The 18,740-nt window shown below is 38.2% G+C and overlaps 1 protein-coding gene across 5 annotated transcripts in view; it reads right to left on the bottom strand.

Moving 5' to 3' along the window:
* Positions 1-18,740, bottom strand: part of MAP3K4 (mitogen-activated protein kinase kinase kinase 4) — a 110,773-nt gene that overhangs the window by 64,768 nt on the left and 27,265 nt on the right. For 4 of the 5 annotated variants that reach the window (XM_077899228.1, XM_077899247.1, XM_077899233.1 and 1 more), the window contains exon 2: positions 8,451-8,641. In XM_077899228.1, the coding sequence (XP_077755354.1) occupies positions 8,451-8,641 (191 nt within the window). Of the gene's footprint in view, positions 1-8,450; positions 8,642-17,996; positions 18,111-18,740 lie in introns of those variants that run through there. The other variant, XM_077899239.1, reaches the window with a different exon arrangement.

Genomic DNA, 18,740 nt, shown 5'->3' with positions numbered 1-18,740 from the left:
CAGAATATATTACATGAGAAGTTCTCATTATAGTATTTTAAAACTAGTTCATCATAACTTAAGCAAGATTAATGGAACATCTGATCTCCTGAATGGCTATAAATTAAATGGTGTGATTTGGTTAGTGCAGTTTCAACAATCTTCCAGAGTAGTTACTTTTTCCTTTGGCCAATTACCAATAATTCCTGCCTAATTGGAAGAACAAGAAAGGAAAAGGAAAAAAAATTTATAATGAAACCAAAAGCAACCAATGACAAGCAATATGGTTCACTTGCTTAAACAGATATGAGACATTCAACTGAACTTTCCCATCATCCATATCTAGAACTGGCTCCTTAGAATATGTATAAAATGTATTTTTTATCAAGTCCTTACAATACTTCTGCTCTCCTATATGAGTACTGTCCAAATTCTACACAGCAGCTTTCCTCAAGCTCTCAAATGAGTAAGCATAAACGGATGGCCACCCTTTACCTTTAAGTGTGAGATGGTCATTAGAGCAATGATGTCCTAGATTATCAAACACTGGCAGCAATCTGCAGGGGCTTAGAGATCCAATTCATGGTTCTCAAATATCGGACAACATTAAAAATCACTTGGGTTCTTGCTAAAATGCAGACTCCCGGGCCCACTCCGAGTGTCTCCAATTCAACCTGGCTAGAATTTTGGGAAACAGTGCTTTCTTCAACTCCCTCATTTTCAAGGTAGGACCTATACAGAGACTGTCATCATCTTCACAACACTGTGATGAAGTCTACCATGGAACATCAACACGTAAATATTATGACCGGGATCCCAATCCATGTTTGTGCCATCACATCACAATTACACCTGTCACAGGTGCTCACAGGCCAGTGCTAACAGCCCAAGGAAAGGTTAGACACAGAGTGTCATAAACCACAGATTATAGAGGGTAACTAATCTATAAAGGCTTTAAATAAGACCATGTAATTGACCAGGGCCCTTGAAATTAGAGCTCAAACAAGGGTAGCAAGAAAGTCGAGAGTATCTTTTAAGCCAATGAAGAGACACAAAGGCAAAAAAAGAGACTCTGGCTGGACAGTGAGTCTGCATATGGGTAGCCTGAAACAGAACTCTGACTACCAGGCTGAGTTTAAAGAGCTGAAATACAGATTTAAGTCCACTCTAGCTAACAATGAGCAATCAGGTGACTGACGATACAGCTGACCTTTGCACAACAGAAGCTTGAACTATGCAGGTCCACTTACATCCAGATTTTTTTTTTTTTTCTGATAAATACTATAAATATATTTTCTCTTAGATTTTCTTAAAAACATTATGTTTTCAGGGCACCTGGATTGCTTGGTCAGAGAAGTGTTCAACTCCTGATTTAGGCACAGGTCATGATCCCAGGGTTTTGAGATCAAGCCTTACACTGGGTTCACACTGGGCATGGAGCCTGCTTAAGATTCTCTCCCTCTCACTCTGCCCCTTCTCCACCCTCTCTCTCTCTCTCTTTAAAAATCCCCAATAATAATAAAAATTTCTTTTCTCTAGCTTACTACATTGTAAGAATACAGTACATAATACATATACAAAATATGTGTTAATCAACTATTTACATCATGGTAAGACTTGTAATTGACAGTAAGCTATTAAAAGTTACGCTGTTGGGAAGTCAAAGTCATATACCAATTTTTGACTCTGCAGGGAGTTGACCCCTAACCCTCACCCTGGCATTGTTCAGGAGTCAATTCTATAGACTTGTAAGCATTTTATCAACTCAAATTTACAGCAGTATTATACTCTTTCAAAAACAAGTAGCTAATCATACTACTGTTAGCAAATACAGACTTTAACACACACATTTTTTTTAAGATTTTATTTATTCATGAGAGACACACACACACACACACACACACAGAGAGAGAGAGAGGCAGAGACACAGGCAGAGGGAGAAGCAGGCTCCATGCAGGAAGCCCGACGTGGGACTCCATCCTGGGTCCCCAGGATCACGCCCTGGGCTGAAGGTGGCACTAAACCGCTGAGCCACCCGGGCTGCCCTATACACACATTTATATATACATATACCTTGAGATATTTATGATAGGGAAATCAGTATGCGTATATAGGAATGTACATGTAGGTTCAAATTCTGATATAAATATCTTGAAGTATTAGTTCTATCTCTATAATTTGGCTATTGCAGTATATTATAATACTGCTGGCAAAATGAAGCTGACACTGATTACAAGGCAGATTCACTCTGAAAAGAACTTGGTTTGAGTGTTTTAATTCTTGATTAATTAATTTATTTAAAGATTTTATTTATTCATGAGAGACACAGAGAGAGGCAGAGACACAGGCAGAGGGAGAAGCAGGCTCCATGCAGGGAGCCCGATGTGAGACTCGATCCCAGGTCTCCAGGATCACACCCTGGGCTGAAGGCTGCACTAAACCGCTCAGCCACTCAGGCTGCCCTAATTCTTAATTTAAACTATGAGGTGAACTAGATTTACTTCTTTCTGCGATGTTAAAAGGCACAAAAATTTAAGGTGGAGATACTTTGACTATCTTTCCCTTAAACCAATCTTAAGAACAGCTATATATGACTAATTATTGTCCAAAATTTATTAAAATCTTAATTGCTGTAATTTGGCAGTTATTTACCATTATCCTAAAGTACAATTTAAATAATACCACAATTAAATCTTGTTACTCATCAAAGTATGAAATCAAGCCTGGTGGGTGAGCTAATTCGAGAACTTAACCGGTAGGTTACATCAGTCAGGATGTCACATAGCTAACTTTTTTTTTAGGTAATAAGGAACTAACCATTCATACCTAGACATCATAACATTGCTATCATATTTGTCACAGCTTCTAAAACCCGTAGTTCATGTTTTGAAAACAAAAATGTTTTTAAATTCCCAGGGAAATGCAAAAATTGGATAAAATATCATTTTGCACACTTCTAAACTGGCAATCATTTCAGAGTCCACCAACATAAAGCAAGAAATAAAATACTACAATGATGGCCTCACTTTCATCCTTCACACCCCCACACCATCTTAGCAATGGCAACCTCACCTTTGTCCTTCATCCCCGCCCTCGTCCCCAACCAAGGGTCTCCTCTCCTCAGTCCCCTAGCATCCCAGACAACCACTATGACAGACACTAGTTTTGAACTACCCTGCTTGGTGGTTACACAATTGCATACTATGCTTGGAAATCACAATGAATGACACAGTGAATCTTTTTTCAGGAACTTCTCTAAAGTCTAGTCCCAGTGGTGGATATGTGGGGTCAAGGACATAACCAACCATCCCTTAACTATATTAACAAATTACTTTCCCACAAGGATTGAGACAATTTACACTCCCATTAGCATTGTATGAAAGCTGTCATCTCCCCACACCTTTGCTAGCAGTTGCTCACTGAGGTATATGATAAGAAATATATTTGGATTTTGTCCAGGTTTCTGGCACAGAACTGCTAAAACAACAACAACAACAAAAACCTTTGGATTTCCTGAATGATAGGAGCATCTTTAATTACTCACAGGAGCCCCTTTCAATCACATCTGTATTTATGCTAATGAGGTGACTTAGGGAATGCTCCTAGATAGCCTCAGGACAGAGCTGGGCACAGAAGAAGCAAATAATTAGTGGGCTGGAACCTTTAGCACCTCCCATCCACCATCCTAACCTCCCAGAAGGGAGTTAGGAGGGGGCAGTCTGGAGATTAAACTCTATAAAAACTCTTTAACAAGGAAATGTGATGAGCTTCCAGGCTGGTTAACACATCCAGGGAACGGGACACTAATGCTGGCGGGACTGGGAAGTCTCAGGTCATCCCCCCCCACCCCAACTCCCCAATCCCTTGCTCTATGCATCTCTTCCATTTGACTGTTCCTGAGTCCTTTATAATAAACGCAAGTAAAGTGTGTTCTTGAGTTCTGTGAACAGTTCTAGCAAATGATGGAACGTGAAGAGGGTCTCAAGGGAACTCTCAATTATAGCCAGTTGGTTAGAAAGTGGCCTGGGACTGAATTTCCAATTACAAAAAATAAATCTATAGTAGTTCATTGCTATTATAGATTGGTAGTAGTTACTCTGAGCCTATAATAATAAAAATATTTAAAGAATCATATCCATGTAATCAGTTCATGACAACAGCTACCATTGCTAAAAAAAAAAAAAAAAAAAAAAAAACTGTTAATGGTTACTCTCCCCTCCTTACAACAGGGTGCCCTCAGATACCTTCTTGTGTCCTTATAGTCCTTCAGAAATGCTTATGATGTCTGCCTTTACAGAGGAGAGACTGACTGGGCATTAATGCCCCAAAGCTTTCTATCAAATGCAGGTAGGTGCTAATGCCTTACAGCCTGCAACCACATCTACCTCTGAAATGCCCTGTGTGGTCCCCTCCCACACTGAATTCTGGCAGCCCTGTGTAGCATGGCACCACCATGCAGCAGAAGTGGTGTTATGTGACTTCCTAAGCTAAGAACCCTTACAACTTTCACCTTGATCTCTCTCATGACACTTGCTGTAGGGGAAGCTAGCTGCCATGTAAGAATTCCAATTACCCAGGAACAAGTATGCTGTGAAGAATCCCAGGATGACCATGTTGAAGGTCATGTGGGAAAAAAACAATGCTAGCCAGCTCTCAGTCCACACACTAGACATGTGAGTAAAGGAGCCATGCTGGACCACAGAGACGCAGCTGACACCATGTGGAGAAGAAGTGAAACCCCACATTTAGGGCCCTATCCAGGCCATGACAACATCTTCAGCCAACTGAGCCATTCCAGTTAAAGCTCCAGACATAATGTGTTTGAGATGAGCTATGATCTGCCTAAGTATGTGGCCCAAAGAATCATGAGCAAAATAAAATGGTTGTTCTTTCACGCCACCAAGTTTTGGGGGTGGTTTGTTATACAGCAATAGATAACCAGAAAAAATGCAAATATTATTGGTGACATTTATTAAAAAGATGAGTCCAATTTGGACTGCAGCTCTAAAGTGAATAGTATGATTCAGAGAGCCTTTGCTTGTGGCAGTGAGAAAGGAAGAATGCATCAGTTCATACTTCCTTGGAAAGCTTTTAAAATAAATCTGACCAACCTAATTAATTCTAAAAGCTCTTGAAAATACTAAGAGACCAATATATTATCATGAATCACACACTAGTTTGAAATATTGGCCTCCCGGCCTCAGCCCTGAGGTCATAACACAAATGTCACTTGTTCCAGAAGTCTTCTACCCCCAGGGCTTCCCAGTCCCTCCTGTGGACACTGCAGCAGCCTCACCTCACCACCCTTCATTCTAGCTCCACCACACGAGCCTGCACTGCCTATTTACCTGCATGATTCCTATGCGGGATAGGGCTTTCACCACAGATGGTAAAAGTTATTACTTCTGTGTATTGGCTTTATATGTATTTTTATTTCTTTTTGCTTTAATTTTCTAAATTTCCTATAACAAACTGTAATCTTTGACAACAAGAAAAAAGAATAAGTTTTTAAGGATTTTGGTTTCTTACGTTTGCTGTTATATAGGTACAGGTCAAAAGATATATGGCCATACATTTCTTTACCTGGCAGGAACTGGAATAGGTGGTCTCTAAGACTCTACCTGGCTGGCAGGAACTGGAATAGGTGGTCTGTAAGACTCCTTCCAGAGCTAAAATTCTGTAATTTTACGAAATAAATAGTTGAAAAAAGTTGAAGGAAAAGAAACAACCTTCCATTTTCTATTTCCCACACATCCCAGAAGGACAGTAGGAGTTCAACAAATACTTAGTGACTGGGGTGCCTGGGCGGTGCAGTTTCGTAATGCTGGGTTTTTGTTTTTAAGATTATTTATTTATTTATTTATGAGAGAGAGAGAGATTGAGAAACAGGCAGAGGGAGAAGCAGGCTCCATGCAGGGAGCCCGACGTGGGACTCGATCCCGGGTCTCCAGGATCACGCCCTGGGCGGAAGGAGGAGCTAAACCGCTAAGCCACCAGGGCTGCTCGGTGCAGTTGCTTAAGTGTCTGATTCTTGGTTTTGGCTCAGGTCACAATCTCAGGGTCTTGAGATCGAGCCCCATGTCAGGCTCTGCACTCAGCATAGGGTCTGCTTAAGTTTCTCTCTCCCTCACCCTCTGCCCCTCCCTGCCCTCATGTGGGTATGCATGCACATGCTCTCTCACGCGCTCTCTCTCTCTCAAATAAATAAATAAATCTTAAAAAAAAAAAAATCTAGTGACTGGTTTTCTGACTGATTAGTGGAAGACAGTACACTTAATTCAAGTACTGCATTCAGGTAAGTTTAACATCTGCTGCTTGTACTAGGAAAAAGTCCAAATCAAGAACCAGGAGAACTATTTCTTTTATTTTTTTTTCCAGGAGAACTATTTATAAAAATAGTCCTGTCACTATCTCAAGACTTCTGGCCTCAAAGTTACTTTAATAACCCTATACTGCAGTTTCTCAATCTATAAAATGTGAGAATTATGCCCTTAACTCCTATTCTAAAATAGCATGAACCAACATCAGCAGATGTGCTACTGGCATCTTCTCAGTTTTACCAGCTCGAAGCAAATACGTATTAAATAATATTGATTCAGTAGATGCTACTTTACTTTATAATATCTAAAATATTAGATAAGGAACTTCTATAGCTATCTTTGAGAAAATGAATAAAGATTGATTTTAAAGATAATAAATTGCAATGAAAAGCTATCAGTTTCCAAACGGGATAATAAGTTCAGGTCACAGGTTAATATCCTAGTGCAAATAAACTTTTAAAAGAAAGTAAAAAATTGGGGAGCTTGGCTGACTTAGCCAGTAGAGTATGTGACTCCTGATTTGGGGATTGTAAATTTGAGCCCCACACGGAGTATAGAGGTTACATAAAAATAAAAATATCCTGGGGTGCCTGGGTGGCTCAGTCAGTTAGGCATCTGACTCTTGATTTCGGCTCAGGTCATGATCTCAGTATCATGGGATCAGGCCCCACATCGGGCTCCATGCTCAGCATGGAATCTGCTTGATCCTCTCCTTCTGCTCCTCCTCCAACTCACAGGGGCTCGCTCTCTCTCGCTCGCTCGCTCTCTCTCTCAAATAAAAAAAAATCTTTAAAAATAAATAATTTGAGAATGCAAAAATCCTTACAAAGAAAAAGAAAGAAAGAAAGAAAGAAAGAAAGAAAGAAAGAAAGAAAGAAAGAAAGAAAGAAAAGGAAAAGGAAAAGGAAAAGGAAAAGGAAAAGGAAAAGGAAAAGGAAAAGGAAAAGCAAAAGCAAAAGCAAAAGCAAAAGCAAAAGCAAAAGCAAAAGGAAAGAAAAGAAATCACCTTCCCTGTGGAAAAGAAAGACTATTAAAGCTTAGGAATTCTTCCTTGGGCAAAATTTCACCCAAGCAAATATACACCTCAAAATCCATTTCTCTTGCCTTCCTTCTTTCCTGAGAAAGGACCACAATGCAGACAAAGAGTGAATGTGTCCCCTTACAACCACAAAAGGTCAATATGTGGAAGATATCTGCAGGAAGGGGAACCTGGCCAGAGAAAGGGAGAAATGGGTATGAACTTGATATCAGTAAGGGAGACCATGTGATAGGAAAATGTCCCAGATAAGATAAAGAATAGAATCCATATTTTGTGCAGTAAGAGACGAATGAATTCCACAATGCTATGAGATCAGTTTTAGGACAAATGGCTTGCTGAAATTAATAGGAGAATTCTAAACCCATAAGGCTTCAGCAATCTGAGGATCTGAGCCAGAAAGTAGAGAACAAGAAAGCAGCAAGTCAGCACGATTTGATTTATCTACCTTAGAAAAGAACAGCTGTGACATGCTGGAGGAAGTATGAAATGAAACCAGAAAACACTTCCAGCTTCTAGGAACAGAACATTATCAGGGCTCTGAGATTCCAAACAGAGAGATAAGTAGAAGGCAAGTTCTGTCCATGATGAGGTACCATCCAAGCACTGTGCTTAGCATGAAGGAGGGCTGTGCATATGTAGGACAGCATCACGGTCACTGACAGAGAGCACACGTCACAGGCTGGCTAGGGAAGCCTGGATCCGCCTCTCCCAAACTGCCCAGTACATCATGTCTGGAAGACAAAAGCTAGTGACTCAAAGCATAAAAAAGCCATCTCTCTCATGTATCAACAGCCATCTTGGATGAGTGCATGGATTCCCGCACACGTGACCTCTTCTATATACCAACAGGTATACAAATGCCTCACACCGCTGGCTTTAACAATTACTCAGGACAAATCTTTCTATCTCTGGAGAATTATTTTTTCCTTTATTAACAAAACTGCTACTGGTAATAATTCAAAAATTAAGTGAAATTTAAAAGCAGCATTAAAATCAAATTCAAGATAAAAAGAAAAACATGATCATAGAAAGGATCAATCAGTAGTTATGCGTTATACAGATTACATACTGAAAGTGCCAAGCCTGTCTATTTTTGTAAGTACCAGACTCACCTTTCAAACCAGATCGATTGGCAGGCTTCCCCACGTTATTCCTCTGGTGTTTGGTGGACATGCGTTTCATCTGCCGAGGTGTGCTGGGGGGAGAGGTGCCATAAAGGTTCTCCGTATTGATTTCATCTGAAAAATCCTCTGGATCAGACTCAGAATTCTTGCAAGCTGAATCTCCCACTGTGCACTCTTGCCTACAAAAGACAAAAAGCAGAGAAAATGTTCAGTAATGTGGTAAATGAACTCAAATTTAAACTACTTGTGGCTTCTTTTAAGAACTCTTGGTAAAACTTTTTTCTATGGCTACATCTCCTCCTCGGCAACGTGGTCTTTCTCCTCTATCGTTAGTTGTGGAACTCAGAGGAGAACTTCTCTTTCGCCCAAAGGGAGTAAGGTCTGCGGTGGCTTCTGCTCTGACCGCAAACAGCAGGAGTACTGTGCAGGCAAAACTGGCGGGCGGTTCCTGTTGTTTACAGAATTCTGACACACAGGAGCTTAAACCTAAAAACGCACAGACTGAGGAACAAGAGAGCAAAGGACTAGAAGATACAAATGAAAGAGAACGAAGCATGTACTTGTGTGCTAGCCACTGGAGGCCCGGTGCACGAGTGGGCAAGTACTTCCTCTTTTGGAAGCACACAGAACAGGAAGCATACGAACACTTTACTGTGATCCGGGGAGCAGCAGGTCAATGTTTCTATGTCCTCTGCTAACCACTACAGAACAGAGCTGGTGGGGGCGGGGGGGTGGGAGGGTGTAGGGGAGAAGGACGCTGTGGAAGAAGAAAAAGGAATTAGGTTCTCTTCACCTTCAAAATACACTCCTCATCACCTTATTCTCTGGTAATGCTTCCTGCCAATCCTCTATCCCCAGCCAGTTTCTCAAGTAACATCACTATTTTGATAAAGTTCTATTTTGCAAAGCTAACAAAAATGAAAAAGCTTACTGATACAAACAGAACAAATACAATCCCCAAACAGCAAACTAGAAGGAATCAATCACATAGCTCCTTTCAAATATACAGCACCATCTATCTCATTCTGAATATTCTTTCTAAAATAAACTTCATATTTTATAAATCAAACTCCAAACTACATCCAAGATATAACCAGTGTTCTTCCTGGCAATTTATATCTTGATATAAAATCAAAGCTATTACAAAATTGAGGTGGAAAAAGAAAAACCACTCTAAAATATATGACACCATTATTGCTGAATTATACTAACAAATAAAACTTCAGAAAATGAACTTTCAAAAAATAAAAATGCTGCAGAATTATATAAATTTATAGCACTGAAATCCATAAAGAATCCCTCTAACAGGTCAAAACTGATTTAATCAGATGAAATGACTCTAGGTATTGTGAGTACACGTGCCCCCATACATATGTGCACACATTAAGACATACAAATGAAATACCCTGAAAGCTAATGACCACAAATTAAACCATGAGCAAATTTAGAAATAAGTTTTAAATAGGTGTGTTCCCTTAGGCTAACTACATCTATAACTGAAGTATCACACAGTCATACAACAAATAATACAACTTCCAGATGAACTTGAAATTTCCTACAACCACTTCTACACTCACTGCAAAATAGCTGATTCAGCTGACAAGAAGATATGTCCATCAATGACAAGGCCACTAATCTCCTCTCCCTGCATTGTGGTGCTTACTATTACTAGCATAGGTTTGGAATGATTAACTCTGCAGGCTTTGTGTTCTGAGGGACTTTGGTTCAAATCCTGACTGCCCTGGTGATTAGCTATGGTGATTGCCCAAATTATCTAAAATCTCCACACTGTACATTTCCAAAATAAGGATAATACTTAGACTCCAGTGAGGATTAAATCCAATAATGCATGCTTAACAAAAGAGTAATAATGGACTGGGGGTTCACTCAATGATTGCTACTACTCCTTTTATAAGCCTTGGAAGTCCCAGACTCATTTGTTACCCACTGAAGGAACCTGAGTTCCTTACTTCATCTGCTTAACATTAGGAACAGGGGCGCCAGGCTGGCTTAATCAGTAGGATAAGTGACTTTTGACCTTGTGGTGAGTTTGAGACCCACACTGGGTCATTGGGTGCAGAGCCTCCTTAAAAATAAAAATAGGAAAGGAAAGAAAGGAAAGAAAGGAAAGAAAGGAAAGAAAAGGAAAGGAAAGGAAAGGAAAGGAAAGGAAAGGAAAGGAAAGGAAAGGAAAGGAAAGGAAAGGAAAGGAAAGGAAAGGAAAGGAAAGGAAAGGAAAGGAAAGGAAAGGAAAGGAAAGGAAAGGAAAGGGAAGAAAGAAAAGAAAAGGAAAAGGAAAAAAGGAAGGAAGGAAGGAAGGAAGGAAGGAAGGAAGGAAGGAAGGAAGGAAGGAAGGAGAGAGAGAGAGAGAAGAGAAGAAAGAAAGAAAGAAAGAAAGAAAGAAAGAAAGAAAGAAAGAAAGAAAGAAAGAAAGAAAGAAAGAAAGAAAAATCCACCTTTGAGTTCACCACGGTACAGGACTGGAGATCATTTTAATATTTGTAGCATCTTCTAAATCCTTTCAAATTCAATACTGTAACTTTTTTCTTCCCCTCTAAGATAAAGTCAATGGTAAAGACAATGTATTGCATTACTTTTGTATCTCCAAGTTTCTAGAATAGTGTTCAAAACCATTCAGTGTCTCAGCACAATAATATATTTCATATATTAGAACGGTAATGGTAATCACTACAAAACTACAGCACAAATATTTAGGCAGTTAAATACATCGAGGCCAGACAGCAGGGAATGCCAGGGTAAATAGAAAAATGGAGTCAGATAAAGGAACATACAAGACCTTGTTTACAACATGCTCTCTGCAATGAGGAGAGACATGAACTCAGGAGTCAGAAGATCTAAAGCTACATCCCAGCCTTAGAACATAGGTGACTGCATACCTGACAAATCTTCCTAAAACTAAAAAAAAAAAAAGACTAATACATAATTTGTAAAGTCAACATTCTAAAAAAACTTCAGAAAATTCAGTTGTGAATATTCAAAATAATCAAAACAATGGAAATAAATAGCTATTAGGGAAACACTAAAATATAAAACAGGCATATAAAATGGTATGTTTTACTGGTACCCTGTAGTCTCATGTGGATGAATAAATTAATAAAATGCAAGTAAAAGTGGAAAAGGATTTTTTGAAGAAGGACTGAAAACACCCAAACTTCAGTAAGCCAAGTTCAATGGCAAACCCCCAGAGCTAAGGACAGAGTCATGATCTGAAGAGAATAGTTTATTTTTCAAATAAGTACCCTTCTCTAATCTATGTATGATGGAAACAAGTCTGGTGCTTTGGCAGATAAAAAGAATCAGACAATACATATAATAAAAATGTTAACTTTTATGAAAAATTTAATTTGGGGAAACAGAAAAAAATATTTGTGTTGTGCTGTCATCCAACTATGGACAAGTTATTCTCTACCCATGGAAAATTTCATTTGGCTGCACTCTCCAAATAAAAGCAGAAAACTAAGTCCCTGTAATACTTGCACAGAAGATGAAGATCTCTTGTTTTTAAACCCACACCTATCATAAAACAAAGTCATCTACCTCAGTCTTTATACCCTCACAGACACAATAAACACTACTTATTCCAAAGTATTTCCGAATTATCTAATTTTCTAACAGGAGACATACAGAATCACACGGAAGCAGAGGAATACTGTCATAAATGATGCATTAAAATAAGAAAAAACAGTGTATTTCATCACTCTTTATTCATTATGCCACACAGAAAATGAGGTAGAAAAACGTACCATGTGGTGCTGCCAGCCACTATATAACTCATAATTAAAATGAATTTTAGAACAGACATTATAATAAAGATGAATTTATACATTTAATACTTTCTTAGGATTTACTTAACTCCATCAAGATGGTATTCACACACTTATTGGATATGTTAATATATTCCATCCAAGTAACTTAGTAACTTAACACATGTCAGTACAAGGGCACCTGGGTCACTCAGTGGTTGAACATCTGCCTTTGGCTCAGGGCATGATCCCAGGACCCTGGGATTGAGTCCCACATCAGGCTCCCCACAGGGAGCCTGCTTCTTCCTCTGCTTCAGGCTCTGCCTCTCTCTCTGTATCTCTCATGAATACATAAAATCTTAAAAACAAACAAACAAACAAACAAAAAAACACATGTCAGTACAAAGTCCAAAAATATTTAAAGGAATTAAAGTCTAGCATTCAATAGATACTATGCATAATGTCTGCCATCCTATCAAGAGCTATCAAACAAAAGGAAACTATGACCCAAACAAGGGGAAAAAGATCAATAAGCAGACCAGAAATTACTCAAGTAGAACTTGCAAAAATGAAAATTGTACCTAAAATGACAAATACTCTGTATAGAATTTAAAAGCAGATGAGACACAGCAGAAGAAATGATCCGTGAACTTCAAGACAGCAACAGAAACTATCCCAACATGAATTAGAAAAAGATTACAGAAAAAAAAGAAAAAACATAGCATCAGTTATCTGTGAGACAATATCAAGCAGTGTAACCCATGTATTACTAGAATCTAAAATGAAAAAGGGAGGCACAGAAAAAAATATTTTAAGAATTAAGGGCTGAGGAACACCTCTGGGTGATTCGGTGGTTGAGCATCTATCTGCCTTTGGCTCAGGTCGTGATTCTAGGGTCCTGGGATCAAGTTCCACATCGGGCTCCTCATAGGGAGCCTGCCTGTCTCTGTGCCTAGGCCTCTGCCTCTGTGTCTCTCATGAATAAATAAAAAAAAAAAAAAAAAAAAAGAATTAAGAGCTGAAAATTTTCCAAATTTGAAGAAAACTGTTTAGTTCACAGATCCAAGTAGTTCTACAAACTCCAAGCAGAACAATTTGAAAAAAACTATTGGTTTTGATTATGCATATCATAATCAAATTCCTAAAAACCAATGATGAAGAGAAAAAATCTTAAAAGGAGCCAGGGAAAAACAACTTTGTTTGGGAGTCTTAACTTAGAAGCAATATGTAATAGTGCAGTGTGAAGGGACATTAAGCAAAATTTTTCTGTAAAAAAAAAAAAAAAAAAAACTTATACACAAAATCTAGGAATATAAACACTAGTGGTAAGTTCAAAAGAACTTGCATCATTTCAATTAACTAACCAAAACCATTCAAAACCTCATTTTGTATTAGCTCATATGAGATGAGCTAATGTGGTCAGTTGACTAGTTCAGAATGTTTCCATGGATACCAATTATTTTGGATAAGGAAAGTAGTACAAGGTCTACATCAATTGCCCGGAAACACTGGCCTTATTTGTGTTGAAAAACACATAAATGTGAAATTTCTTTCTGATGCTAAACTTCTGACAGTCACATTAAACAATGTCTCACTCTTTTAACATAAAACTTTGCCAAGTACTATTCACTTGACATAAAATCTGGTCTAAGAAAAGTATGTGTTGAACTCAATCTGAGGGAGTTTGGTCATTTTTCAATGGAAAACGTGTGGAAGACAAGACAAAAATTCAAGTAACTTGAGGTTACATAGTTTTGCTGTGACACAGTAGGTAAACCACATGGTGCCTGAAATAGCTCATCCATAAAATAATAAAGTTGGATTAGAGGAGTTCAAAAACATCTGTGGTTTTGCAAAAGCCCTAAAAAAAAAAAAATACTTCACTACTAGTTCCTTAGCAAAATCCTTAGAATTAAGATCTTTTAGTCACTTAAGCTCACCTGTGTGAGGTCTTCTTTGCCACCTCTACCTCCTCATTAACCTATTCTCTATTAAATAATAATTAAAAGGAGATTGCTGCTGTTGAGGGAAAGGAAAGGAGGGGGAGGGAAGCAGAGACGGTAGATTTTCTAGGTTTCCTTTTTTAAGAACTTGTACAGTTTACTGGGCAAGCAGTATACATCAAAAGGAGCTAAGCTAATTTTGAGGCTGCATGGTTGGTTCGTATTGTAAGAGCCATTTAATTAATAAGTCAATTGATCTATATTGTCAGCCTATTGTTGAACATTTACCAGCTAACCTCCAAGGAAGCTGCTGTGAAAACTCATACTTATCACTAGTTACTTCTTCATTGATTCAGAGTACAAGATCTTTATAAACCTACTGAGTATTCGTTTTCAAGACAGACTTTCTTTTTTAACTAAATTTTATTTCTTTTTCAAACAAAAGTAGATTAGGAAAAGAAAAGTATCTCCCATGGAAACAAACAAGAACTATCCCCTCACCCCTCAATCAGACTCAAAGCTCTATGAGGGCCGGGACCCCATCTATCATTTTACCACTGTTTCTCCATTGTCTGTCCTGGTGCAGATTACGTACCCACAACTACCTACTAAACAAGTGAATCTGTGAGGCAAAAATGTTATCTTTGATACTTTAGACTTAATCATTATCCAAAATCTATTAAAATACAATCACAAGTATTTGAAGAATGTGATTTTTTTAAAGGCTGCAAGAACTAAATGATGGTCGATTTCTGCCATTAATATTATTGTAATTATGTAACCTAGGTGCCAAGATAACTATCTACTATCCAAAACAACTGCAATGGGGTATAAGGAATAATGGTTTGGGAATCAGATTAACATGGGCTGAAATTCTTATGTCCCACTCTTATTAGTGAGAATACAGGTTTTATTTATTTTTTCAAAAGATTTTATTTATTTATTCATTAGAGACACAGAGAGAGAGAGAGAGAAGGAAAGAGAGAGAGAGGCAGAGACACAGGCAGAGGAAGAAGCAAGCTCCATGCAGGGAGCCCAACACGGGACTGGATCCTGGGTCTCCAGGATCACACCCTGGGCCAAAGGCAGACGCTAAACCGCTGAGCCACCCAGGGATCCCCGAGAATACAAGTTTTTATCAAATTACTATAAATAAGTCTGCTTGCAAACTCCTTCATTTATTAGAAGCCTTCTTATCAAATGTTACTGGGACCTGTGGTTAGCCAGGTAATTTTAAAAATACAGGTCAAAAGCATTAAAAATAAAACATGCACACTTAAACTGAAACATCTCTGGTGGCTGGTTACTTTGATGGCCTCCCAGTATTCACACACCTTTCTATAATCACCTCCTCTTCACCTGGGGTGACCCTGTGCCTGCTTTACTAATGATACATAGTAAAAGTGACACTGGGTCAGTTACAGCTGGGTACTTCAGGGGAGGCTAGCCACCATGTAAGAAGTCCAACTGCTCTAAGACTGCCACGATCTTCGAAGCCCAGCCTAGCCAGGTGGAGAAGCTGCATGAAAGAGAACCTAGCTAGGTCAAAATCTTGTTGAGCTTCCAGCTGACAGCCAGCACCAACTTGCTAGCTTGTGAGTGAGGCTATTTTGGACCTTCCAGCTGTCCCTGAACCCAAGCCAACATCATGAGAGGCAAAAGAACTACTCAGTACCATAATAGATAGTAAATGGTTTTTATTTTAAGCCATTAAGCTTTGGTGTGTCTTGTTAAATTATATAGATAACTACCACAAATATAAAATTTAAAACATTTACTTTTGCTGTAAGCCCATGAATGAGATTAAATCCAACAGCACTTTGATGAGGGCCACAGCCTTGTTTTGTAGTATGGGTCCCTGAGAGAAGTCATGGGTCACAAACACTGCAACCAAGTGTAGTATCTACAATCTACACTATTTCATTAAAATAGAACAAGAATCTAAAGACTTCCATGGAGCAATTTTTCTGGATTTTCATGATTTTTCTTTCTAAATGTTAACAACTCTTTCCTAGGTCTATTTGATAGCAATTTTCTTCTTGTGACCTATCTTGAGGCTTTCCAAAGCACTGCAATTCCAGTTATATGGAAATCATAATTCTCTCTTGTATTCACATTTCATCTATTTGTATAAGAGTTTGCTAAATTATGCAATAACAATTAAAACATACAGTAGACCTATATAGATTTAGGAACAAACAAGGAACTCTTGATAAGCATATATTTTAATTGGTGGAAAAAGAATGGCACGGGCATTCCAGATAGTAGCCTATTAGTCATAAGCAGTCATGATGCTGTGAGCATCAGCAGATATGTTTTATAGAAGAAATGGACAGGGTCTCATCTTGGAAAGGGTTAAGTGGTTGCATGGATAAGCCCTGCCTTAGATCTTCTGGCAAAAGTCTTTTATGTCACAGATTTACACAAAGTAGATTTTATCACTCCTATACTAAGTAGAACAAAAAAGAACACAAAGACTAAAAACAAATATATATAAAAAGAACAGTTACTCCACATGGATATATCCTGCTCATCATTAAGAAATAAAATAATTATATACTTTAAAAAATATATTTTCAGATGAAGGCTTCTGGAAAATAAAGTCTTATAAAACCACATAAACAAATGTAACAAAATGCTTTAAACACTTCATATTATCATCTCTAACTTCTGCTTAAGTAGAAAACTACTTGAAAAGAACTAGAACCAAAAGAGAAAGGGAAAGAAAGAGAGAGAGAAGCTCTAGGTATTTAAATACATAGGAGTCATGTTACAGCTTGCAAGACAAATGTGATTATTCCTGTTATTTCTGCAATTTTGCTGTAAAGAGTTGAGGACTTAAAAACAAGAGTGCAAAGAATAAGATATTTTCAGATGCACTTTCTTATTTTTTACCAGTTCTAATGGCTTCAAAGATACATATATATATATATGTATATATATATATTTTTCCAAAACTCTGCAAATCAACACTAGATCATATGTATACATATTAGCAAGGAGACAATCAAAATGGAACAAAAACCCTTCTGAGATGCACTTCCTTGAGGCCTTTCAGCCATACAACAAGTTGTACAGGGGGAATGCTCAGGGAGCAAGGTGGGAGGATGTCCTTTCAACACAAGAAGTGAAAATAAGCATGTCAGTCTTGCTGTGAATGCATTTGATGATGAAATGCCAATGGAAAAAAATTTAAAGAAAGCAACATAAAATAAGAATGCTAATTCATTCAAAAGGTTGTTTTAGGCTTAACTAAAGACAACTGTGGGGCTTAAGCAGGAAAAGTTGGAAGACGAAAAACTGGATCAAAGCTGGGAGGAGAAGCAAATGGTCTTCCACCATGCCAAGTGCACACAAAACATTACAGAATTTAGGGAGAAACAAGAAAAATGTTTAAAACTTCAAAGGTAGGCAAAAGAATTATGATGTTCCTCTACCTACTCTCACAAACGAGAACATTTTTTAAATTCCTTTGTTCTAAATTGAATTTATTTGTTGAAAACAAATAAAACACTTCCCGTCATGAATTACTCCCTGTCATTCTTAGAAATCAAGTAACGGAAGAGCTACTTACTGTGGGAAGCACATGAGCTGTCTGAATCTCCTTAGCTCAAGTTATCTTTCTTTCTAATTCGATTTTTTAAATAGTTAACTATAAATATGCCCTATGACACACACATACATTCAAAAGATGAACCCCACCTGTTTGGGGGGATAGATCTAGGAAATACAAGCATATGAGATCTATTCGCCCAGGTTTTCGGTGGCATAAAATGCAAAGAAAAGTGAGGAAAGCAATTAGACAACTGGGACATAAAATCTCTTACCTCTGCTTTGACATCAGCACAGAAAAAGCTCATTTATCTGAGATCAGATCTTGGTTTCCAACATCATGATCCAATTGAAGAACCAGGACTCACTGGAGAAATGGCTGAGTCCAGGACCAGAGCGAGGGGAAGATGTAATATGAGCTTGGAGCACCTTGTAGTGCCAGCAAGGAAGGAAGTGCTCAAAAAACAAAAAACAAACCAATGAGAGTACTTTAGAAGGACATAGAAGCAGAGCTCCCACTGGCAAAAGCTGGAAAAATTTGAGCCACAAAATAAAGATACAGAATTATATCCAATTATAACAATGAATCCATGAGTCTATAGTGATATAATTACTAAAAAATAAATAAATAAATGGGAAATGGGACAAGTCTCTTGTACAGAAGAAAATCCAAATAATTTATGTAGAAACTCCCCTCTCAAGGAGGTGGAGTTTAACTCCCCACCACTTAAGTGTGAACTTCACTTTTAGTGACTCACTTCCAAGGAGTAGAGAGAGCATGGACAAGTAGAGTAAAAATGTTAACTGTATAGTAGAGAAAACTGACAAAACATTCTCAGCCTTCAGCCAAGTGATCAAGGTTAACAGCATCAGTAAAAAGTCATGCTGAGAACATGGGCCCTGATACGATGAGAAAGGCACTTCATCTGTGTGGCCATCCTCCCAAAACCCGTAACTCTAGTCAAACCATGATAAAAACAGCAGACAAACCCAAATAGAAGACTAGTGTACAAAACACC

The sequence above is a fragment of the Canis aureus genome, chromosome 1 (assembly GCF_053574225.1).
Source record: "Canis aureus isolate CA01 chromosome 1, VMU_Caureus_v.1.0, whole genome shotgun sequence".
NCBI classification, from domain to species: Eukaryota; Metazoa; Chordata; class Mammalia; order Carnivora; family Canidae; genus Canis; species Canis aureus.
This window is presented reverse-complemented; position numbering and strand designations above follow the sequence as displayed.